This window comes from Scyliorhinus torazame, chromosome 15 (genome assembly GCF_047496885.1).
Source record: "Scyliorhinus torazame isolate Kashiwa2021f chromosome 15, sScyTor2.1, whole genome shotgun sequence".
Lineage (NCBI taxonomy): Eukaryota > Metazoa > Chordata > Chondrichthyes > Carcharhiniformes > Scyliorhinidae > Scyliorhinus > Scyliorhinus torazame.
In genome coordinates this window covers 47430891-47456603 of record NC_092721.1, presented here as the reverse complement: position 1 = coordinate 47456603, position 25713 = coordinate 47430891, and the positions used below count along the sequence as shown (strand labels likewise).

Sequence of the window (25713 nt, the reverse complement as noted above, 5' to 3'; positions counted from 1 at the left end):
TCGCTCTGCCTGGCACTGCTACATTACAATGCATGCAAGCACATAACACAACACCACCCTCTTTCCATTCACTCACCCTAACACTCCACCTTTTGTAACTTTAAATCCTCAAGATTTGCTATCTGATCTGCCTCACCATTTTTGGGTGGGAGCAATTGCAGACCTATAACATAGCAACATCACTTGATCTGACAATCATAGCCACTGTACTGCACTACACATTATAGGGCACAATAGATATCATGCGTCACTGAGCATGATTGTGTGCAGCCGAGGCAGGAGGAGCTGTAGTGAATAGGCAAACTCCCTGGAGGTTGAGGTCGCTGAAGGATTTGCAGGACATGAGGACATTGATGGTGCAACCTACAAGAGAATGCTGATAGGAACACACAAAGCAATGCCGAGTGCATTGGCAGACCTGCCACAGGGTCTCTTGCCACTGAAAAACAGTGGAGGAGTCAGGCTCCAACTTGGTGGAGCTCATCCTTTCCATGGCAAAAGTGAAATTCCATGACAGCATCTGCAAACAAAGGTGTGATGTTGCTCCTGGTGTCCGAGGCCTGAACATTCACAGCAGCACAGGCAGTAACTAACCGAGGTCTCACTGCTGCAGTGGACATTCAGACTGAGGTCATAAGTGCTGTCAGGGATTGTTCAGTGTCTCACTGAGGTCTGGAGGCTTGTGTGGTTGAACATTAAGTTTTTGTTAACAACTCAGGACAAGAAATATCTCCAAGGTACAGCCCTCACGAGGCACTGTCTCTTTGCAGGTTCCTATTAGATTAGCACTGTACTCAGTCTACCATCATGTGACTCTCGAAATCACAATGTGGACAGTACTGTTTCCCCGGTCCTACATTAACCTCTACTAACCCAAAAACTATTATACTACATTGAGTTTGATGCTCGTTGCTGTGCAGACTCAGACTGCCTCCATTCGTGTCTGCCAATTCCAGTCCTCAAAGTGGCATGCCGGCTCTCACAGCAGTTCAGCGATCTGTGTTCTAGATAGCTGGGATTGCTGGGGCACCGCCCTGGGGTGCAGCAGTGGCTCTATGGTGCATAAACCTGCTGTAATCTCTCAGGATGACAGCATTTGTTCTCCCACCACTGCCACTCTGTCAGTGCCTTTGCTGTTACCTTTCAGCCAGGCAGCCCAGACTGCTACTGCTCGTACCAATATGGCCCCAGCTAAAAGACATTAGTGAACTAGATGGGCTTTTATGACAATTGACAATGGTTTCATGGTGATCACTGGACTTCTGATTCAAGATCTTTATTGAATTCACATTTCACACCTGCTGTGGTGGGATTTGATTCCGGGTCCCCAGAGCATTACCCTGGGTCTCTGGATTACTAGTTTATGGCCTCCCCATATTGCCTACTTCTTCTCCGAGTTCTTATGTTCCTATGTTCATGGACAGAATTTGGGTGCTTTCTTACTGTCCATTATCAGTGTGTTTCGTTTGTCAGGTGCACACTTTCTTACGCTCAGAGTGATTGTCTCAATTAAATAAATCCAGCAGCAAGCTTTTATGTGTGTTTAAATATTATTTATCATTCCACACTTACCCCAAAGGTTTAAAAAAATGTGATGTTTCACTCATCTGTTTCACACACACTATCACTTATATAAAGATTTGAAAAAAAATGATATAATTACAAAGTATAATTGTCACAGTCTCTCTTTCATTGGAGGCCTGCAGCTTAGATGAATTGATGTTTTTTAACTGAGGTGAAGGTCCTGTGAATGGAAGTCAGTAAACCGCGGGCCTTCTTATAGTTGAAATTCCAGGAAGTTGGTTCATGGGCTTGAAGTTTGAACAGGGGTTGCAGAGAGTCTTTCCCCACTTTTAAGGTTTGCTGCTGATGCCATTGGCTGCTGAGTTTCAGGTGGCTTCTCTGATGAACTTTGAAAGAACTCTGTGCAAGCAGTGCTTGTTAAAACAGACAAATTTGGCTGTGCTCATCATAGGCACAAGTTCAAAAGTCCGTTGTCCAAAGCAAGGGACGTTGATTACACATTCTATTTTGTGGTTTGGCACTTTGAAATTCATTTTGTTTAGTTTGCACGAGAAACTATCATAATACAATAGAGGGTCGATAGGATCCCTGGTGTTTTCATCGAACACACATTGAGCTTCAATGCTTCCTTTGCGCATGGGAAAAATTAGTTTGCTGGAACATTATAGTTTTGTTTTTGATGACCCATCCTTAAACAGAGATGTGTGAATTTCCCAGCTGACTGTTAATATCCATACTTAATTATGATTTTGCTTGAGATTGTTCTGTAGCCCAAAATGCCAAGGGTTACAGGATTTGCAGTGGTCATCTTAATAGACTGTGTCAGCATTTTGAAAATTCATATAAACCGCATGACAACTATTTGAGTAAAAGGTAATGTTAGGACTCTCAGGAAAATATGTAGAAGAGACTTCCAGATAAACCAGTGGTTCTAGGAACTCTGCACCCATTTAAGAAACAATTACATTTTCCTTTAGGAAATGTTTTTTGTTCCTCTGGATGGATAAATAAAGATGGGTCAAATGGCTTTCCCATCTAAAATTGGCTTGTGGTCTTGCAAAGACTAAGAACAAAGAAAAATGAGCGAAGAATTTGTGATGCAGGGAGAGAATAGATGCCCTGGTGCAGTCCGTTGTTTCTTGTTTGACCAGTAGTATAATCACAGGAGTCTCGAGAAGGATTTAAACTGAGTGGTTTATTCAGTAAATAAATGCGAGGCCACAAAGCGGTGGGCAGTACATCAGTCCTAGCCGGGGCCATCCGAAGATGCAGTTCCCACCCTGGCCAGCTTTTATCGGTCCGTTTTAACGAACCCTGCTGTTAGACCATTGCCCCTCAGCGGGGAGCTGGTATTTCACACGCTCCATGGGAGATCAATCAGGTTGAATCCGTGGATCTCGTGGGGATTATTACAACCAACAATTCCAGAGTAGCAATATTAGGAAACCCGATATCAGCACATTTTATTTATGTTCCATGAGTGAAGAAATTAACTCATTTCATTCAGTGAGTTACCCCTGTATCTCTACCAGACAGATCAAACAGTATGTCAACTAAACAGAAGAGCAATTAGATTTATACTTCTAATGAAGGTTTACCATGCTCAGGTTTTACATTCATACATTTCCTAAAGCCATGGACAAAAAGACAATTAAAAAATATTAACTTCTCTTTATTTCGTGGACATGAATTTTTAGCATGGCGGGATCACATTTCCACCAACTCTGACAGCCTGATGCCATATTCCGCCGTAACAAGCATTCATTGACATAAGGCGGCACTCCCATCCTCACTTGGGAGTACATCTCGCTTTGGAGAGCTGACGGACAGCTCTGCAGTCCTACTGCTGCAGTGACCAGCAGATGCACTGTAATGTGCCTGATGCAGTGTTGGGAGCTCAACAGGGCCTTGGGATAACCCCAATCAGAAAGGGGCTCAGGACCCCTGTAGGGAGTAGGGGGGACAGACAAGCGGAAAATGCTGCCCATAGAGTTGTCGAGTGCGCTCAAACCATTTCCAGGCAGTACGGTGGCGCAGTGGTTAGCACTGCTGCCTCACAGCTCCAGGGACTCTGATTCGATTCCAGCCTTGGGTGACTGTCTATGTGGAGTTTGTACATTCTCCCTGTGTCTGCGTGGGTTTCCTCCGGGTGCACCGTTTTCCTCCCACAGTCCAAAGATGTACAGGTTAGGTGGATTGGCCATGCTAAATTGCCCCTTAGTGTCCAAGGATGCAGAGGTTAGGTGGATTGGCCGTGATTAATGTGCACGGTTACGGGGATAGGGCAGGGGAGTGAGCCGAGGCAGAGCACATTTTCAGAGGGTCGGTGCAGACTCAATGGGCCGAATGGCCTCCTTCTGCACTGTAGGGATTCTATGGTTAATAGTTTATGCGGATTTATGAGCTTGAGATGATGTTTTTGCAGTGACTTGTCATTTTGGGACATCCCTGCTTACCTGATTGATGTGCTTCAGTTTATCAATAATTTGATTTATGACGGGGTCAGTTCCTTTCACTTTCACCTCTGGGTTGCTTGACTGAGCTTTGATGCCATTGCCAACAACTTGACGTGTATAGCTGAAATCAATAAAACGTAATTGTTCAGTTTAAATGCAGAAATCATTTTTCACACGATTAGAATTGTGGGCAGTTTTTAAAAGCAAATTTTCACCACACTTTCCTTGAGCTCTGGAGTTAACTACAGCATTAAGCCATGGCGCTATGTGACAATATTCACAATTCAGTCACTTTGAGCCAAGAAGAAAATATGAAAGCAACTAATTATGTACAGAAGGATGCTGTTCAGCCGGTTGTGTCTGCGCTGGCCCCCTGAAGGAACAATTCACCTTCTGTCACTTACCCACTTTTTCACAGTTGTCCTGCACATTCTTCCTTATGGGTTAATAATCCAATTCCCTCATGAATCTTTCAATTGAATTTTTACACGGAAGGTGGTGAGTGTCTGTTTTTTACACAGAGAGTGATGAATGCCTGTTTTTTATACAGAGGGGGCTGAATGCCTCGATTGCCCTGACAGGGTAAGTGGTGGAAGCAGATACAATGACATCATTTAAAAGGCATCTGACGAATACATGAACAGGATGCAAACAGAGGGATACGGACCCCGGAAATACAGGTTTTAGATAGGCATCATGATCTGTGCAGACTTGGAGGGCCAAAGGGCCTGTTCCTGTGCTGCATCATAGAATCCCTACAGTGCAGAAGGAGACCATTCCGCCCTTCAACCCATCAGAAGGACACTTTACCCATGTCCACTCCACCCTGTACTGTGAACCTGCCTTCACCACACTGTTGGGTATTGCATTACAGACATTAGCCACTTGCTGTGTAAAAGAAAGCTTTTTCTGATGTCCACCGTTGCTACTTTTACCAATACCTTAAGTCGGTTTCCTCTTGTTCTCAATCCTTCCACCAATAGGAGTAATTCCTCCCTATCCACTCTGTCTACTGTGGAATAGCTCCACTACAGTTCCTCTCAACTTTCTCTTCTCCAAGAAGAACTGTGCAATTCTCCAGTCTAATTACATAATTGAAGTTCCTCATCCATAATCTCTTGTACCTTTTCTGCACCCTCTCTATGCCTTCATACCCTTCCTAAAGTGTGGCGCCCAGAATTGGATGCAATACTCTGTCTTAGGCCGACACGGTGTTTTATACAAGTTTAAAAACAAGTCCTTGCTTAAAGGCTAGGATACTGTATGCTCCATTAACCAATCTCTCAACCTGCTCTGCCACTTCAATAATTTATGCTCATATACACCAGGTCCTTCTGATCCTGCACACCTTTTAGAATTGTACTCTTTGTTTTATATTGTCTCTCCATGTTCTTTCCACCAAAATTAATCAATTCCACATTTTCTGCATTAAATATAATCTGCTGCTTGTCCATCCATTCCATAGACCAAGTGGTCATGTGAGAACTGCCATGGCTGCAGAAGAGGTCACGTGGCGGGAGTTACCCCCAGGAGCACGTAGAGAGCACAAGTGTTAAAGTAGCTGCTAAGCTAGTGACTAAAAAAATGATTGGTTGAAAGTCCTTGCTGTCGGTAATTCGGGAGCCAAACACTTTGGTGCCACTCATCGACCGACTCATCTGATGAAATTATTGCAAATTATTGATGAAATTATTGCAAGGTGTGACGAATGAAAGAAATGTTCATATTTTAAAGCTTGTATTCAGTATTTTTGCTGTGATTACAAAGGGAGACAATCATTGATTTTTTTCAGGGGCAATATAACCAAGAATATGGTGGGCTTTTGGATTGCAGGTGACAATTAGTAGGAGGGTCCCGGTTTGGGAGTTGCTTCTCGAACAACAAGCTGGACAGACAGGGTTCAGTTTGCTCTTAAAGGACTCTCTCTCGAAAAGACTTTGGCTGGAATTCTCCGGTCATTGCGATTCACTTTTCCCGCCTTCAGCACACCCATGGCCACGGGATTCCAGAAGTGGGCTGGTTACAATGGGAAATCCCGTTGACAAGCAGCGGGAAGATGAAATGAAAATTGCTTATTGCCACAAGTAGGCTTCAAATTAAGTTACTGCGAAAAGCCCCTAGTCGCCACATTCCGGCGCCTGTTCGGGGAGGCTGTTACGGGAATCGAACCGTGCTGCTGGCCTGCCTCCGTCTGCTTTCAAAGCCAGCGATTTAGCCCTGTGCTAAACAGCCCCGCCTCCAGCGAATGGCGCGCCGCTGAGAAGCACGCGGCTGGGGAACCGGAGAATCCCGCCCTTTGTACCAATATGATCAAGTGGAAACCCCTGTTGACTTTATCCATGAGTGGTATTCAAGAGATGTTGGTTTGCTCAATTGGAAAATATGTAGAAAATATATGTATTATATATATATACATATAGCCAGGGTTAGAAAACATGGAAAATGTTCTAACTGTTAAATATAACCTATTTCTTTGTTGCTAATGTGTTTAATTATGTATTTAATTTAAAGTTTGTTCAACTATGAAAGCAGTCTGCTGGTCAGTATTATCACTCCTGGGGCGCAGTAACATTTCCTCACAAGTTTCCAATGTAGAAATTGTGATTTCGGTACGGACCCATAACAAAGAAGTGATGCATTTACTGTGGTGCTGCACTCTCTGACAAATTGAAAAAGGTACAGGCTTGGTGTCATAACTCCAATAGACAAGGCAACAGAATGGGTTTCAGCAATGGTGGCCGCAGTAAAGTAAGATGGCACGGTCTGGATATGTATTGACCCAGTCCACTTGAACAAGGTGATACTCAGACCTTATTATCCTATAATAATAATAATCACTTATTGTCACAAGTAGGCTTCATTGAAGTTACTGTGAAAAGCCCCTAGTCGCCACATTCTGGCGCCTGTTCGGGGAGGCCGGTACGGGAATTGAACCCGCGCTGCTACCTTGTTCTGCATTACAAGCCAGCTATTTAGCCCAGTGTGCTAAACCATCCTGGTTTACGATCATACTATGCAAGAACATGATGCACATGTTTGTCTTGTCAACAGAATCAGGACCATACAGCTGAAGCTTAATCCTGCAAAATGCAGATTCAGATTCAGGAACAACCAGGATTCTTGTGTGGGCCATTTACTCATAGCCTGAGCCAGACAAGACAATGGCTAGTAGACAGATGACCATTCCTGTGGACAAGCAAACATTAGTGCTTTGTTTATAAGAAATTATCTTTCTAAATTTATCCCAGGTTATAGTAAATTCACTGTACCTCTTTGTCAACATTCACCAGGACGTCAAATGGTGCTGGCCAGAGCACCACACAGTGGTCTTTAACTGCCTCATACAGGCATTCACAGCCCCACTGTTGCTACAATACTTTGAAGCTTATGCATCGATATGTTTATCAGAAAATGCCTCCAAGCACATCTTCGAAAAGTCTGTATTCAGAGTGGCAGAACTTATTTCAAGGACCCTCATTGACACTGACTATGTACAGTTCTAAAAGGAACTCCTTGCTGAGTCTTCGCCTGTCAAAAAGTTCATGACTTCACATATGGTCGTCTTGCAACTGTTGAAACAGGTCATCAGCCACTCATAACTACCTTTATAAAGCCTCTGCACACTGCATCTGCACGTCTGCAACACATGATGCTAAAACTGCAATGTTACAATCTCAGCATCGTCTACAAACATGGTAAGGAGCTGTATTTGGCTGGTGCCCTTTTCAGAGTCTTCTTACTCACCACAGATCGGGGCAGAGCGTGAGGAAGACAGACCTCATAACAATAGAGGTGCTGAGGGAGAGGGCGGAGAGGGAGAGGCTGGTGGGAGAGATACTTAAGAGTAGACAAGAAGTACGCGGAGACCCCCGAGGAGGGGCTGCTAAAGGAGCACCGGAGATTGCAGGCGGAGTTCGATTTGCTGACCACTGGGAAGGCGGAGGCACAGCTGAGGAAGGTGAAAGGGGCAGTCTACGAGTATGGGGAGAAAGCAAGTAGGATGCTGGCGCACCAACTTCGCAGGAGAGAGGCGGCCAGGGAGATCGGGGGAGTGAGGGATAAGGAAGGTAATATGGTCTTGGGCCCAGAGAAGATCAATGAAGTCTTCAAGGAGCTTGATTGTAAACTGTACGAGTCAGAACCCCCGAGGGGAGGGGAAGGGATGAAGCAATTTATGGATCAATTGAGGTTCCCAAGGGTGGACGAAGATCTGGTGGAGGGACTGGGGGCCCCGATTGAGTTGGAGGAGATAGTTAAGGGCCTAGCAAGTATGCAGTCGGGCGGCTTCCCTGTAGAATTTTATAAGAAATTCTCGGAGCTACTGAGCCCACTCCTGCTAAGAACCTTTAACGAGGCAAAGGAGAGAGGAACCCTCCCCCCTGAAGATGTCGCAGGCATTGATCTCGCTCATTTTGAAGAGGGAGAAGGATCCGCTTCAATGTGGGTGCTACAGGCCAATATTGCTCCTGAATGAGGATGCCAAACTGCTGGCAAAAAATTTGGCTACCAGAATAGAGGACTGTGTCCCGGGAGTGATTGAGGAACATACATAGAACATAGAAAATACAGCACAGAACAGGCCCTTCGGCCCACGATGTTGCGCCGAACCCTTGTCCTAGATTAATCATAGATTATCATTGAATTTACAGTGCAGAAGGAGGCCATTCGGCCCCTTGAGTCTGCACCAGCTCTTGGAAAGAGCACCCTACCCAAACTCAACACCTCCACCCAACACCAAGGGCAATTTGGACATTAAGGGCAATTTATCATTGGCCAATTCACCTAACCCGCACATCTTTGGACTGTGGGAGGAAACCGGAGCACCCGGAGGAAACCCACGCAGACACGGGGAGGACGTGCAGACTCCGCACAGACAATGACCCAAGCTGGAATCGAACCTGGGACCATGGATCTGTGAAGCAATTGTGCTATCCACAATGCTACCGTGCTGCCCTTAAGAACAAATAAATCTACACTATATCATTTTCCCGTAATCCATGTACCTATCCAACAGCTGCTTGAAGGTCCCTAATGTTTCCGACTCAACTACTTCCACAGGCAGTGCATTCCATGCCCCCACTACTCTCTGGGTAAAGAACCTACCTCTGATATCCCTCCTATATCTTCCATCTTTCACCTTAAATTTATGTCCCCTTGTAATGGTGTGTTCCACCTGGGGAAAAAGTCTCTGACTGTCTACTCTATAAAAACAGGAGGACCAGACGGGTTTCGTCAAGGGCAGGCAATTGTACACAAATGTCAGGAGGCTCCTGAATATTATTATGATGCCCTCAGAAGGAGGGGACGCAGAAGAGTGGCTGCAATGGATGCAGAGAAAGCCTTTGGGGTGGAATGGGAGTACCCGTGGGAAGTGTTAGGTAGGTTTGGATTTGGTGAGGGATTCATAGGGTGGGTCAAACTACTGTGTCAGGCCCCCGTAGCAAATGTATCCACGAACCGGCTGAGGTCGGAGTATTTTAGACTGCATCGAGGGGCGAGGCAGGGGTGCCCCTATCCCCGCTACTGTTTGCCCTGGCAATTGAGTCGTTGGCCATAGTGCTGAGGACTTCAAGGAACAGGAGGGGGCTGGTCAGGGGGGGGGGAGGAGCACCGGGTTTCCCTCTACACAGATGACCTGCTATTGTATATTTCGAACCCGCTAGAGGGGATGGGGGAGGTCATGCGGATCCTGGGGGACTTTGGGAGCTTCTCAGGGTACAAGTTGAACGTGGGGAAAAGTGAGCTGTCTGTAATCCACGCTAGGGGTCAGGAGGGGAGACTGGGGGAGCTCCCGCTCAAGATGGTGGAGAGAAGCTTTCATTACCTAGGTATACAGGTGGCTAGGATTGGCACTGCCGAACCTCTGTAGCTACTATTGGGCGGCTAATGTGGCCATGATTAGGAAATGAGTAATGGAGGAGGCGTCGGAGTGGGGGCGGCTAGAGGCGGCGTCAAGCAAAGGCACCAGCCTAGGGGCACTAGTAACGGCATCGCTGCCGTTCTCGACGGCATGATACACCACAAGCCCGGTGGTGAGGGTGACACTGAAGGTCTGGGGTCAGTGGAGAAGGCACAGGAAGGAGGAGGAGGCCTCAGTTTGGACCCCGATATGGAACAACCATAGATTTGCTCCGGGCAAGATAGACGGGGGGTTTCAAGGCTGGCATAGGGCAGGCATTAGAAGGATAGGAGACCTGTTTATAGATGGGACCTTTCCTAGCTTGAAGGCGCTGGAGGAGAGGTTCAGCTTACTCCCAGGAAATGCCTTCAGATACCTCCAAGTCCGCAACTTTCTCAGAAAACAGGTGGGGACATCTCCGTTGCTACCCCCTCAAAGGATAGAGGACAGGGTGGTGTCTGGCATCTGGGTAGGTGAGGGGAAAGTGTCGGACATCCACCAAGAGCTGCAGGAGGCGGAGGAAGCCTCAGTGGTGGAACTGAAGAGCAAGTGGGAGGAGGAGCTGGGTGAGGAGCTAGATGAGGGCCTGTGGGCTGATGCCCTGGGCAGGGTGAATTCTTCCTCATCATGTGCCAGGCTCAGCTTAATTCAGATTAAGGTGGTACACGGGGCTCACATGACGACGGCGAGAACGAGCAAGTTCTTTGGGGTGGAGGACAGGTGTGCGATGCGTTCAGGGTGTCCGACGAACCATATCCATATGTTCTGGGCATGCCCGGCGCTCAAAAGAATTCTGGCAGGGCTTTGCGAGGGCTATGTCCAGGATTTTGGACACGCGGGTGAAGCCGAGTCCAACAATAGTGATCTTTGGGGCGTCAGAGGATCCGGGAGTGCAGGAAGCGAAAGAGGCTGAGGTGTTGGCCTTTGCCTCCCTGGTAGCCCGGAGACGGATCGTGTTAATGTGGAGAGACTCGAAACCCCCAAGTGTGGAGACCTGGGTTAGTGACATGGCTGGATTCCTCAGCCTGGAGTGAATAAAGTTTGCCTTGAGAGGGTCCTTGCTGGGGTTCTCCTGGCGGTGGCAACCGTTCCTTGACTTTCTAGGGGAGCGGTAAAATATCAGCAGCAGCAGCAATCGGGGGGGGGGGGGCTCAGATGGGGGAACTGTCTATTTAATGTATATTTTCTTTTTGTATAATGATAACAGCCACCTAGTTTTGTTAAATATTTTTCATTTATTTTTGTTATTAGTTATGTAAAAATTCTGTTTGAAAAAAGCTTTAATAAAAACACATTTTTAAAAAAACAATAGAGGTGCTGTCCTCTTGTCAAATTCAGGAACTCAAAAGATACTTTATGGGTGAAAATCACATGCAAACAACTGGACGATATCATCATGAGGAACTGACCAGAGTCCTCAAGGGATATTTTCCACGAGCTCCGCACATTCTTCGTCATCAGAGATTTACTACCTTTACAGGATGCAACAATACTGTGTGGCCGGAATTCTTCATCCTTACTGTTCTTCAGAGGTACTACACCCAACAACTTCACCGAGGGCACCCTGGGTTGGAAGCAACCAGATACAGGCCCTCCATGTACGCTGGCATGGCAATGGAAGTTTCCAGATGTGCACCATGCAATAAATACTCTCAAGTCACAGGAAGCAAAAGAACCTCGGTATTTCCATGAGGTCCCGGATCTCCCATGTTCATTCCTAACAGCTGATATCTTCAAGTGAAATGGTAAACGACATTTGATCTTGGGTGACTTGTATCCTGGGTGGTTTGAACTCGACTACCTGCCAAACATGACGGGTAACACAGTCATCATCAAGCTCGAGGGACACTTCACCACACACAGCATCCCACAGAGACTCATGACAGACAATGCCCACCAATTCATCTCCATTGAAGTTCGAAACTTTGTCCACACATGATACTTTGAGAATATCATGAAGAACCCCATATCCATATGGGGCAGTTCACTCAGCCAAGCATCGTCTCGGGAAATGCGCAGAGATTACTATGCTGCGCTCCTGAGCTTGCAAAATCTACCATGTCAGGGCCTTCATCAGTGCGACCCTTTTTCAGGCGCACCAGGCACACGATTCCTACTGCTCAGGCTCCGTTGCAACTCAAACTTGAAATCAATGTGAAGGATGCTGTGATGCACTATATCTTGAGATGCCACAGACTCGGCCCCCTAAAACCTGGTCCCACTAGGTATGCAACCACCAGCACCTTCTACAGGTATCAGAACCAGCAGCAACAGATGACATCGCACTTCAGTCTTCAGGCTTACGGCATAGGCCTTCTACACCAGTGGACATGCAGACCACTACCAAGCCCAACACAGCAAACCCAGCAAGCCTGCAACATGCTGACGGACCGTTCCACGTCACCCACACTAAGAAAATCGGCCAGAGAACAACACAACACTACAACACTACCAACAAGCATAACCACAAGCTCAGGTTCCCAGAGCAAACCAAACAAGAGATTCCAGGACTGTATATGTAAATAAAATGTAAATGTATCCACAGTCCCACAGGCCAATAGGCTGCTGTCCCCTTTGAGAGCTGACTGGTGGTGATTTAACCTGAGGGTCACCACACCTCAGGCAAGGGGCAAGATTGAGAAGGCGGGGTCTTCATGAATGGCCTCAGCCAGTACGGGATACTCTGTTGGCATCACTCTGTATCACAGACCTGGGGCGTCATTCTCCGACCCCCCGCCGGGTCGGAGAATGATCGTTGGCCGCCGTGATTCCCGCCCCCGTCGAAGTCTCCGGTACCGGAGATTGGGCGGGGGCGGGAATCGGGGTGCACCGGTTGGCGGGACCCCCCGCTCAATTCTCCGGCCCGGATGGGCCGAAGTCCCGCCCAGAAATTGCCTGTCCCGTCGGCGTAAATCAAACCTGGTATTTACCGGCAGGACCAGGCGGCGTGGGCGGGCTCCGGGGTCCTGGGGGGGGCGCGGGGTGATCTGACCCCGGGGAGTGCCCCCACGGTGGCCTGGACCGCGATCGGGGCCCACCGATCTGCGGGCGGGCCTGTGCCGTGGGGGCACTCTTTCCCTTCCGCCTCCGCCACGGCCTCCACCATGGCGGAGGCGGAAGAGACTCTCCCCACTGCGCATGCGCGGGAAACTGTCGGCGCCCGCTGACGCTCCCGCGCATGCGCCGGGAAACTGTCAGCGGCCGCTGACGCTCCCGCGCATGCGCCGCATTTCCGTACCAGCTGGCGGGGCAACAAACGCCATTCCCGCCAGCTGGCGGGGCGGAAATCCCTCCGGCGTTGGCCTAGCCCCTCAACGTTGGGGGTAGGCCGCCAAAGATGCGGAGCATTCCGCACCTTTGGGCCGGCGCGATGCCCGTCTGATTGGCGCCGTTTTTGGCGCCAGTCGGCGGACATCGCGCCGTTGGTGGAGAATTTCGCCCCAGATGTCCGGCCAACTGAGCTAACTGACCCCCATATATATAAATGGTTATACATTGTTCATTTGTTTAACTTGCATGTTACACCAGTGTTTTTCAATTTTTTTTGCCCGGACCCATTTTACCAACATCCTTCGGGACCCATGCCGGCTGACCTTCGCGACCCATGGCACCTGACTTTAGTGACCTACGGCAGCCGACCTTCGTTACCCACGCCAGTTGACCTTCGCGACCCACACCGCCCGAACTTCGCATCCCACCATTTTCACTTACCTTTAATATGACAAGTGAGCCTGCTTGGTCCTTACAATCTCACTTGCATTGTTATTCAATGCTACATTCATGATAATGACTTCAGCTGCTGATTTAAGAGCTCATTGCATCCGTTGAACAAAAAGAGTTTTTTTCTCGAACTCGCCATGTTTAGTCTTCAAATGTCTTTGAAGCTTTGAGGGTTTTAAACATCCATTTGCCTGAGCTTACCTGTATATAGCACAAATGAACTATGAATCCTGATTTGCAGTGGCATAGTTAATAACCCACATTTCAAGTAATCACCTTTATGCTGCTTTGTTCCTGTTTTCAGTTTCTTCTTCATGGTTTATTCACCAGAGGCTCTGGAGTTCACACCAGCAACACTGACAGCTGCAAAATGGAGGAATCGCTCTCGCTCGCCCAGAACATGTGATGTTAGTGTTGGGACATGTGACCTGCTCTCTGCCACCACTCCAGGCAGGAAGATTCCAGCAATTAAAAAAAATTTGCTCCTTTGTCAGCAGACTTATATCAGGAGGAGACGTTCTGCTCCGCTGGGCGGCGGCCCTGCGCATTGCTGAGGGGACACTCATGCGCGGAATGGCCGGCATTCTAAAAGCTGGTTGCGCCGTTGACCACTTCTTCCTGCGATCGGGAGCGGATGGCCCTGCGACCCTCCCTACACCCACTCGCAGGTCAAGACCCTGGATTTGAAAATGACTGTTACACAATGGTCTGTACATAATTTCCCATTGTGTCACACTGTCACCGGGTGTTCAAAATAAACGAAGACGTAAACTGAGTGATCATGTGAGAATGTGATGTGCCTACAAAAGAGGTCATGTGGTGGGAGCGCGCACAAGTGTTGAAGTAGCTGCTAAGCTAGTGAAAAACTATTCTTTGTTGAACGTCCTTTGCTGTCAGTGATTCGAGAACCCAATACATTTACACATTTCACCAACCAGGCTATGTCCTGAAGATGAATATCTAAAATGGGTATAATCCGTTCAGGTGATCATTCAATCCTACTGAAAAAGTAAATGTCCTGGTATTTTGGATGAGAAAGGCAAAAAAAGCAAATGCTTTATCACCAAAGTTTGATTTAAATGAAAATGAAATGAAAATCGCTTATTGTCACAAGTAGGCTTCAAATGAAGTTACTGTGAAAAGCCCCTAGTTGCCACATTGCGGCACCTGTTCGGGGAGGCTGTTACGGGAATTGAACCCGCGCTGCTGGCCTGCCTTGGTCTGCTTTAAAAGCCAGCTATTTAGCCCTGTGCTAAACCAGCACAGGACAATCATAGAAGAATCATAGAATCCCTACAGTGCAGAAGGAGGCAATTCGGCCCATTGAGTCTGCACCGATCCTCTGAAAGAGGACTCAACCAAAGCCCAATCCCCCACCCTATCCCCGTAACCCTACTTAGGGGCAATGTAGCAAGGCCAATCCACCTAACCTGCACATCTTTGGTCGTGGGAGGAAACCGGAGCATCCGGAGCAACCCCACGCAGACCCTGGGAGAACAGGGAGACTGTTCCTTTTACTGAATCTGGAATTGTACTGAAAATGGAAAGGAACCACTGCATTGCCATGAGAAATAAAAAATAAAAATGCTGTAAAGACTCAGCAGGTCTGGTAGTACCTGTGGAGAGAGAGAAAGAGCTATTGTTTTGCGTCTGTAAGACTTCTTTTATTTCCATGAGAAATATTTTGTAAATCAAGAGAGCTTGAGGGCACGTTGAGGGCTGTGAAAAAATAATCAACTGAACGGGCATCTGGGCATCCGATATGCACAACTTAAGGACTGTGCAGGAAGATGGAAAATAAACTATTGGCGGTACATTGGTGGGCAAAAATATCTGCAGCGATATAAATAACATGCTTTTGGTTGGTCTTTTTAGTTGTTGAGTAAAAGACAATATTTTCTAGGTTTGTGTTCTTTGCATGCTGCCATAATGTATGAAGGGTATTTTTGAGCTGCCAAGATAATTTGATTTAAATTCTAATATTTAGCAAAGTTTGTACGTGGAAATAATACTGTATTTTTTCAAAGAGATGCAGGTTCCATGAGACAAAAGTACGTTCCTTTCACATTGAAAATACCACTGTATAAGGCTTCAAAATAATGCGCATCTAGTAAATATTTAAAACTGTCAATCAAGCACTTCATATTTTAGCATAAGAAAATCCAAAATACTGCCTCCTGAAGGTGATAGGAGAATATCAGACAGGGTTTGTGAAAGGAAGGCAGCTATTCTTGACTGTCAGAGAGTTATTAAACATGATCATGATGCCAGCTGAGGGAAAGGAGACGGAGGTGGTGGTGCTTGATGTGAAAAAGCGTTCGATTGGGTCGAGTGGGGGTACTTGGTTGCGGTCCCAGGATTGGGATTGGGCCTGGGTTTACTGCTTGGATACGACTACTGTATAGGGAACTGATGGTCAGTGTTTGCACAAATAATGTGAGTTTGGGGTACTTTGATCTGCCCCGGGGTACCAGGCAGGGGTGTTCGACCCCCCCCCCCCCCCCAACCCTGCTATTTGCATAAACGATGGAGACCTTGGCCATCACTTTGAGGAGTTCGGGACTGTGGAAGGGGATAATGCTAGGCGGGATGGAACAGTGCGTATCCTTGTATGCGGACGATTTACTGCCGTATATTTCAGAGCCGGGTACATCGGGAGGGGAACATAATGGGACTTTTCCAAAAATTCGGGTCATTTTTGGGGTATAAACTAAATTTAGAGAAGAGTGAATATTTTATGGTGTACCAACCGGGAGTGGGGGGCTGCCATTTCTCAGGGTGGCAGCCCACTTCAGGTATTTGGGGGTGGAGGGCACGGGACTGAAGGCCGACTTGGCAAGGTGGGACAATCTCCGTCTGCCATTGGCAGGCCGGGTGCAGGCGATTAAGATTAATGCCTGCCTGCCATTTTACCAAAGTCAATTTTTAAGGCAGTGAACAAAGTGGTCACTTAGTTCATCTGGGGGGAGGAGGTAGCCAGGTTCAGGAAGGTGGTCCTGCAGAGAGGGTGACATTATATTATTATTGGATGGTAAATGCGGAGAAGTTGCGGGGTTGGGCCATGAGAGGAGGGGGGGGAAGGGTCCCAGTGAGTTAGGATGGAGGAAGGTTTGTGCAGAGGGTTGGGGTTGAAGGCACTGGCAACAGCGTCGTTTCCGATGGCGCCGTGCAAGTACTCTGGGGGTCCGGTGGTTGTGGCAACGGTGAAGATTTGGAGGCAGTTGTGGCAGCACCTTAAGTTGGGGGCTGGGTCAAGGGGGATGTCGATTAGGGGGAATCATAGATTTCAGCCGGGGAAATTGGACGGGAGGTTTTGGAGATGGGAGGAGAGGGGGATCAAGGTGATAAAGATCTGTTCCTGGGGAGACGCTTTGCGAGGTTGGAGGAGTTGGGGGAGAAGTACGGACTGGTGTAAGAGGTAGGGTTAGGTACCTTCAGCACCATGACTTTGTAAGGAAAGGGTTTCCGAGCTTCCCGATAGCGCCGACCCCCTCATTGTTGAAGGATGTACTGTCGGCAGGGGCATTGGAGAAGGGGATGGTGTTGGCGATTTACGGGACGATTCTGGAGGAGGACAAGGTGTCCGTGGAAGGGATTAAGGCCAAGTGGGAAGAAGAGTTGGGAGAGGTAATGGAAGAAGGTCTGTCGTTTGAGGTGCTACGAAGGGTAAATGCCTCAACCTCATGCACGAGGTTGGGGCTAATACAATTGAAGGTTGTGTATAAGGTGCACCTCACGAAAGCAAGGATGAGCCAGCTCTTTGAGGGGGTGGAGGATGTTTGTGAGTGGTGCGGGAAGGGCCCCGCAAACCATGTACATATGTTTTGGTCCTGCCCGATGTTGGAGAGGTATTGGAGGGAGGTCTTTAGCATCATCTTGGAGGTACGACATGTGGACTTGGAACCGGGTCACATAGAGTCCATCATCGGAGTGTCGGACCAACCTGAGCTGCAAGGGGTGCAGGGGCAGACGTTTTAGCCTTCGCCTCGCTGATTGCTTGGAGGCGGGAGCTGCTGGGGTGAGGACAGCTTCTCTGCCCTGTGGGGGGCGTGGCGCGGAGGGGACCTACTGGAATTCTTGACCTTTCAGACGTTGAAATTTGAGCGAAGGGGCTGAAGGAGGGGTTCTACAATTCATGGGGATTATTTATCTTGCAACTTTGGGAACTTATTGCTATTGAACACTAGGGAGGGAAAGGGTGTTTGGTTTGTTATTCTCTGTTTTGTTGTTAACTTCTTTTTGGAATGTATGAGTAGATGTATCAGACTGTATATTGATGGGGCTGTTTTTTGGATTGTTGCTTTGTTTTTCTTTTGTTGTTTGTTTGATGAAAATGTGAAAAATGAAAGATTTTTTAAAAAGCAAATTCCAAAATACAATTCTCTAAGAAAGCATGAGTGTCATCTAATTTATTTTTTTGAATGAAGTCGCATAGCGTATTTATCATGAAATCATCTGTTCTAAACAATTTAATTAAATATGAATCATCATAAAAACAAACTTTTAATCATCATAAAATGTGAATCATCATAAAAAACAAATTATTCAACCACTTGATAATCCGTATAAACTGGTCGGCATAGGCCACCCAGCATATTCCACCAGAAATGATATACATGTTGGTTTATAAAGGTAATTTATTTTAACATGTTACTACTACAAATATATACTTTTCAGTAGATTTGCACCCATATTATTGCTGATCATAATGTCAGTTAATAATAGTAATTATCTACAATATTAAAAACCGCATAAATTGTGAAATTTGGTTTAAATTGCCACACAAGTCAACATGTTTATCATAGAATTTACAGTGCAGAAGGAGGCCATTCGGCCCATCGAGTCTGCACCGGCTCTTGGAAAGAGCACCCTACCCAAGGTAAACACCTCCACCCTAACCCCATAACCCAGTAACCATCCCAATACTAAGGGCAATTTTGGCCACTAAGGGCAATTTATCATGGCCAATCCACCTAACCTGCACATCTTTGGACTGTGGGAGGAAACCGGAGCACCCGGAGGAAACCCACGCACACACGGGGAGGACGTGCAGACTCCGCACAGACAGTGACCCAAGCCGGAATCGAACCTGGGACCCTGGAGCTGTGAAGCAATTGTGCTATCCACAGTGCCGCCCATAGAATTCAAATGAAGATATTTCAAATGTTAACATTTCAGAAGTGTGAGACAGGGCTGAATTCAAATCACAGATTTTAATTAGTGCACATTAATGAAAGCTAACAGACCTCAATGGCTAAGTTTAAATCTTTAACTGCACATGGCAACATTTACTGGAAGATAGTCTCATAACCTCCTGACTCCCCAGTGCCAGATTTGTAGAGTACCCCAAAGATGCATTGAAGAATCCCTCTGAATTATCCAGGTACGGTTTTACGTGGTAATTGTCCAGAAGCACTATCTTCCCCAGGATAATTAATTGAGCTGGGCTGGGAACCAACAAAGTGATTTAAATCGCTTACGTCAGATGATTCTGCCAGCTTTAGAGAAATAAAATGTTAGAAGAAATAAAAATACTTCTAACTTAAGCATAATTATTTTAAACACCAAGATCAAGCCCCACATGCCCCCCCCCCCCACCCCCCACCCAACCCTCCACCGTAACCGACCTCTCCCCGCAGGATCCTGCCCACCTCTGGAAGTGGACAGGAACCCGACCTGGACGTGGATCCCTGTCTCAACCCCCAGATCTGGACCCCACTACCAGAGCGCCCCCCCCCCCCCCCCCAATCTGTCACTTGTTCCCATCCACCCCTGTCGTGTTGGGTGTTCCGATGCACAAATGATCCAACACGGCTGTAGATGGTACAGCTCTGTTTTATTGTCTAAACAATAGTAATAACTAACTGCTGGCTTGGGTACGTGCTTCACCAGCTAACCTGTGGACCCAGCCCTATCACTATCTTAGAGGGGCACTCAGCACATGGACTATGCCTGAGTGGCACGCTGTGAGCTCTGTGCTCTGAGCTATCTCCTGGTGGAATGAGCGGGAACTGTGGTGTTCCCTGTTTTATAATGCGTGTGCTCTCTCTGATGATTGGCTGCGATGGTATGTGTGTGCTGGTTGGTCCAACTACCTGTCCATCAGTGTGTGTGTGATTGCAACTTGATATGCTGATGTGGATATCATGACATCCCCGCCCTTTCACAAGGATGTGTGCCTACATGCTAATAAATAGAAATGTGTACTGAGTGCATCTGAATATGTGTGTGCAATATTTACAACATGTACATGAGGCTAAACTACAGAGGAAGCTGTCAGGTGCAACAGAGCAACGAGGTTGTACCAATAACAGAACAAATGCAATCAGCAAACGACGAGAGAAAAGGTCTGGAGAAATGAACGACAAGAAAAGAAACTCGTTAACAGTACTGTAAAACAATTCAGTGAGCCCAATGTGCTAACAGGCTCATAAGTCAAGTCTCTCAGGTGGGCGCCGAATTTGGGTTGACCGCCTCAAGGCTGGGTCAGGATCCACCGGCTGGGGAATGGGCCTGGCCACGGGCGAGAGAGGAAGAGGCAGAGTGGCAGGAAGCTCAACAAAGTCGACATCAGGGACAACAGGAGGGCGTGGCACCAGTGCATGATCTCGTAGTGAGCGCGGAACCAGGCGAAGGGCCCGCCGATTACGGCAGTGAATGGAGCCATCAGGCATGCGAACCAGGAATGAGTGGGGAGCCACGTGGCGGAGAACCTCGGCGGTTGCCGACTCGCCACCCTCCGGTAGGTGTATGTGTACGTTGTCTCCAGGCGCCAGGGCAGGAAGATCAGTCGCCCGAGTGTCATGTGCCACCTTCTGCTGAGCATGCTGTTGTTGCATCCTTCGCAATACTGGAGCATGGTCGGGGTCAGGAACATGAATGGACGACACAGTGGTCCTGAGGGTGCGACCCATCAACAGCTGGGCTGGCGAGGGGCCCGTGGACAGTGGGGCCGAGCGATAGGCCAGCAGGGCTAAATAGAAGTCAGATCCGGCATCAGCAGCCTTGCAGAGGAGCCGCTTCACAACGTGGATGCCCTTTTCCGCCTTGCCATTCGACTGAGGATGCAAGGGACTGGACGTCACGTGTGTAAAGTTGTATGAAGTGGCAAAGGAAGACCATTTTTGGCTCGCAAAGCAAGGCCCGTTGTCAGACATGACAGTGAGGGGAATTCCATGGCGAGCAAAGGTTTCTTTGCATGCCCGGATGACAGCTGATGATTTCATGTCGTGCTGACGTATGGCCTCCGGATAACTTGAGAAGTAGTCAATCAGAATAATGTAGTGTCTGTCGAGTGCATGACAGAGGTCCACGCCCACCTTCGCCCAGCGGGACGTGACCAACTCATGGGGCTGAAGTGTCTCAGGCGGTTGCGCCGGCTGAAACCTTTGGCAGGTGGGGCAGTTGAGCACCATGTTGGCGATGTCGTCGCTGATGCCCGGCCAGTACACAGCCTCTCGGGTCCTCCGCCTGCACTTTTCAACTCCGAGATGGCCTTTGTGCAGTTGTTCGATGACAAGCCGGTGCATGCTGTGTGGGATCACGATCCGGTCCAACGATCCGGTCCAACTTCAAGAGGACACCATCAATGACAGCCAAGTCATCCCGGACATTGTAAAATTGTGGGCACTGCCCCTTGAGCCACCCTTCCGTCATGTGGCGCATTACACGCTGTAGAAGGGGGTCAGCCGCAGACTCCCGGCGAATGTGGGCCAGACGTGCATCAGTGGCCGGCAGATTGGCCGATGTGAAGGCTACTTGTGCGTCGACCTGACAAACGAACCCCTCCGAGTCGGGCAGTGTGTTGACCGCCCTGGACAGAGCATCTGCGATGATGAGATCCTTCCCGGGGTGGAAGTCGTACCTCCGGAGCTTGAGCAGAATGCGCTGGAGGCGAGGGGTCATATCGTTGAGGTCCTTCTGAATGATGCCGACCAGGGGGCGATGGTCGGTCTCCACAGTGAACTGCGGAAAACCATATACATAATCGTGAAACTTGTCGATGCCAGTCAACAGGCCTAGGCACTCCTTCTCAATCTGCGCATAGCGCTGTTCTGTGGGGGTCATGGCCCGCGATGCATAGTCGACCGGGGCCCATGATGCGGTGTTTTCCCGTTGCAGGAGTACCGCCCCAATGCTGGACTGGCTGGCGTCAGTTGAGATCTTTGTTTCCCGTGTGGTATCGAAAAATGCCAGTACCGCGGCGGTGGTGAGCTTGACCTTGAGCTCCTCCCATTCACTCTGGTGTGCGGGCAGCCACTGGAATTCCGCTGTCTTTTTGACCAGGTGGCGAAGAGCAGTCGTGTGCGAAGCAAGGTTAGGAATGAACTTCCCCAGGAAGTTGACCATCCCGAGAAAGCGTAGCACTGCCTTCTTGTCTGACGGCTGCTGCATGGCTGCGATGGCTGCCACTTTGTCGGCATCCGGCCGCTCACCCGACCAAGAGAACTGGTCCCCAAAACCTTTAGCTCAGTCTGGCCAAAAGAGCACTTGGCTCGGTTGAGGCTCAGGCCCTGATCTCGTATCCGTGCAAAGACACGCTGGAGACGACTGGTGTGCTCCTGTGGTGTGGTGGACCAGATGATAACGTCGTCTACGTAGACGTGTACCCCTTCGATGCCCTCCATCATCTGTTCCATGATGCGATGGAACACCTCGGAGGCCGAGATGATGCCGAATGGCATCCTATTGTAGCTGTATCTGCCAAATGGAGTGTTGAAAGTGCACAGCTTCCTGCTGGACTGATCCAATTGAATCTGCCAAAAGCCCTGTGAGGCATCAAGCTTGGTGAATATTTTTGCCGGAGCCATTTCGCTCGTGAATTTTTCTCGTTTGGGTATGGGGTAATGTTCCCTCATAATGTTGTGATTCAAATCTTTTGGGTCGATACAGATCCGGAGCTCGCCGGAGGGCTTCTTGACGCACACCATGGAGCTGACCCATGGCGTTGGCTCCGTGACCCGGGAAAGCAGTCCTTGGTCCTGCAGCTGCTGCTTGAGGCGGTCCTTGAGTGGTGCTGGGACCCTACGAGGTGCGTGAATGACCGGGGTGGCGTCCGGTTTCAGCTGGACTTTGTACGTGTAGGGCAGTGTGCCCATGCCCTCGAAAACCTCCTGGTTGTGCGTGAGGAGTGAGTGGAGCTGCGCCCTAAAATCTGTATCCAGGAAATCGGACGTGCCTTCTGGAGACAGAGTGTGTACCCGTTGAACGAGGTGCAGGATCTTGCACGCCTGTGCGCCTAACAGAGAGTCCTTCGAGGATCCAACGATTTCAAACGATAATGTGGCTTTGTGAGAGTTGTGTGTAACCTCGAGCTGGCAGGGCCCCGTGGCCAGGATGACGTTTCCATTGTAGTCAACCAGCTGACAGTGGGATGGCAGAATCGGTGGTTTAACTTTCAAGGTCTGGAAGGCTGACCATGCGAGGAGATTGGCGGAGGCACCAGTGTCCAGGCGAAATGTGATCTGTGATCGGTTGACCGTTAGGGTAGCACACCACTCATCGCCCGGATCAATGCTGTGCACTGGCAGCGGCTGGTGGTCCGACTTGGAGACATCCGGTTCTTGTGGATTACCGCAACGCGGAAGGGCTCCCTGTCTTCGGTATCGCTGGGCTGCATACTATCAGGATATGACTCAGTGTAGGGGGGCTGAATCGCCCGCACGTCCCTGCGAGGCTGGCGGAATTGTTGGGAGTTGGCAGGTTGAGCTGCTCGACAGCAGGCAGCGTAGTGGCCCATCCTGCCACAGCGGAGGCATTGTCGCGCTTTTGCCGGACATTGCCACTTTAAGTGGGCGGAGCCACAGTTGCCGCACATCGTGACGTCATGGCGTTCGTTGCGTAGAGCACGCCTGCGCATCATGTCCCACTGCGTCAACGTCCCCTCTTTTGGCGCGTACAAGCGCGGGAGGCCTCGAAACGCGCGAAATGGCCGCCCTCGTCTGGGCCACGGGCCGGGAGGAACTCGATCGACTGGACCTGCTCTGCCTCGTAGGACCCGTGCCGTGCCATTTCAGCCGCCTGGATTTGGGAGTACCGGCTGGTCACGTTCTCATGGAGGACGCAGGTCTCGATGGCAGTCGCTAGGGCGAGGCGCTTTATTTTAAGGAGCTGCTGGCGTAGGGTGTCCGAGATGATCCCAAAAACTATCTGATCCCGTATCATGGAGTCGGAGATGGCCTCATAGCCACAGAACTGCGCGAGGATACGGAGGTGTGTCAAGTTAGATTGGAAAGGCTCATCCTTACCCTGCAGGCGCTGCTGGAAGAGGTACCTCTCGAAGCTCTCATTGACTTCCACGCTGAAGTGTTCCTCGAACTTCAGAAGCACCATCTTATATTTTGTCTTCTCCTCACCTTCCGGAATGCCAGGGAGTTATAGATGAGGGTGGCATGTTGCCCCGCCGTGGAGAGGAGGAGGGCGATCTTACGGGCAGCACGGTAGCCTTGTGGATAGCACAATTGCTTCACAGCTCCAGGGTCCCAGGTTCGATTCTGGCTTGGGTCACTGTCTGTGCGGAGTCTGCACATCCTCCCCGTGTGTGCGTGGGTTTCCTCCGGGTGCTCCGGTTTCCTCCCACAGTCCAAAGATGTGCGGGTTAGGTGGATTGGCCTTGATAAATTGCCCTTAGTGTCCAAAATTGCCCTTAGTGTTGGGTGGAATTGCTGGGTTGTGGGGATGGGGTGGCGGTGTTGACCTTGGGTGGGGGGCTCTTTCCAGGAGCCGGTGCAGACTCGATGGGCTGAATGGCCTCCTTCTGCACTGTAAATTCTATGATCTATGATCTTCCTGGTGTCCGATGCATTCTCCCCGTCTGTGGCTTCTAGGAAGAGCTGGAAGCGCTGTTTAAACAGCTTCCAGTTGACGTCAGGATTTCCAGCGATTCGGAGCGGTTGCGGCGGGCTGATGGTTTTCATGGAGCAGGATGGCAGATTTCTGAAAGGGTGCAGGTAGGTCTCACAGTCGCTGGTTAGCTTCTACTACTGGTATCATGTCGTGTTGGGTGTTCCGATGCACAAATGATCCAACATGGCTGTAGATGGTACAACTCTGTTTTATTGTCTGAACAACGACAACAACTAACTACTGGCTTGGGTACGTGCTTCACCAGCTAACCTGTGGACCCAGCCCTATCACTGTCTTAGTGAGGCACTCAGCACATGGACTATGTTTGAGTGGCATGCTGTGAGCTCTGTGCCCTGAGCTATCTCCTGGTAGAATGAGCGGGAACTGTGGTGTTCCCTGTTTTATAATGCGTGTGCTCTCTCTGATGATTGGCTGCGATGTTATGTGTGTGCTGGTTGGTCCAACTGCCTGTCCATCAGTGTGTGTGTGATTGCACCATGATATGCTGATGTGGATATCATGACACCCCCCTCCCCCTCAAATCCCAATTTCTATTCACTTACCTGGACACTTACCTTCTCCCTGGCCTGTCAGATTCCCTGGGCCCAACCTGCTTTCCAGCAGCCAGTGTGGTAAAAGGTGGACGTGGCCTCCCTGATGCTGCACTGAGCTGTAGCCTGCGAGGACTGCAGGCTCCAAAACAGCTCCAGCTAGTGGAGGTTTGAACAAAAATCTTCCAGAGCAGTGAGTGCACTTTAAACTCTGGTAATTCCAGCGGGATATCGCTTTACGCTGCTGGGTGGAAGTTTTGGCCCATCAAAAGTATGGTCGGTAACAGGAGAGGAAGCCTTTAATTAGTGGCCTATCAGTCATTTACAATGTCTGCTTTTGCAATACCAACTAAAACAAATAGTGGAAATATTCTTAAGTTGCTTTTAACTTGCCATCTGGCACATTGCTACGTAAGTGAGCCTTCTTCCCTAAAGATCTTTTTTTAAGCACACAGGATGTTTACCACAGTGCTGCAGCACTATCAAAAACTATAATTTTATGTAGATTTTAAAAGAGCATTCCTACAGTTTACTCAAAAATCATTAATCACTTTTCTGAACATTAGTACAAAGCAAGGTGATCTCATCGAATTTACAGATTGTCTCCGGAGCAGTTCCACAGCGAGACCAATACGTTCAAAACAATGCAATTCCAGCAACTGCAATGGTTGACCCTGAACAGATTTTAGTTCAGCTTGAAATGATAGATTTCTTTTTG

General features: G+C 48.8%; 1 protein-coding gene across 4 annotated transcripts in view; it reads right to left on the bottom strand.

Moving 5' to 3' along the window:
* Positions 1-25713, bottom strand: part of gpc5a (glypican 5a) — a 1780902-nt gene that overhangs the window by 925987 nt on the left and 829202 nt on the right. For all 4 annotated transcript variants that reach the window (XM_072476228.1, XM_072476224.1, XM_072476226.1 and 1 more), the window contains exon 6: positions 3981-4101. In XM_072476228.1, coding sequence (XP_072332329.1) covers positions 3981-4101 — 121 coding nt within the window. The remainder of the gene's footprint in view (positions 1-3980; positions 4102-25713) is intronic.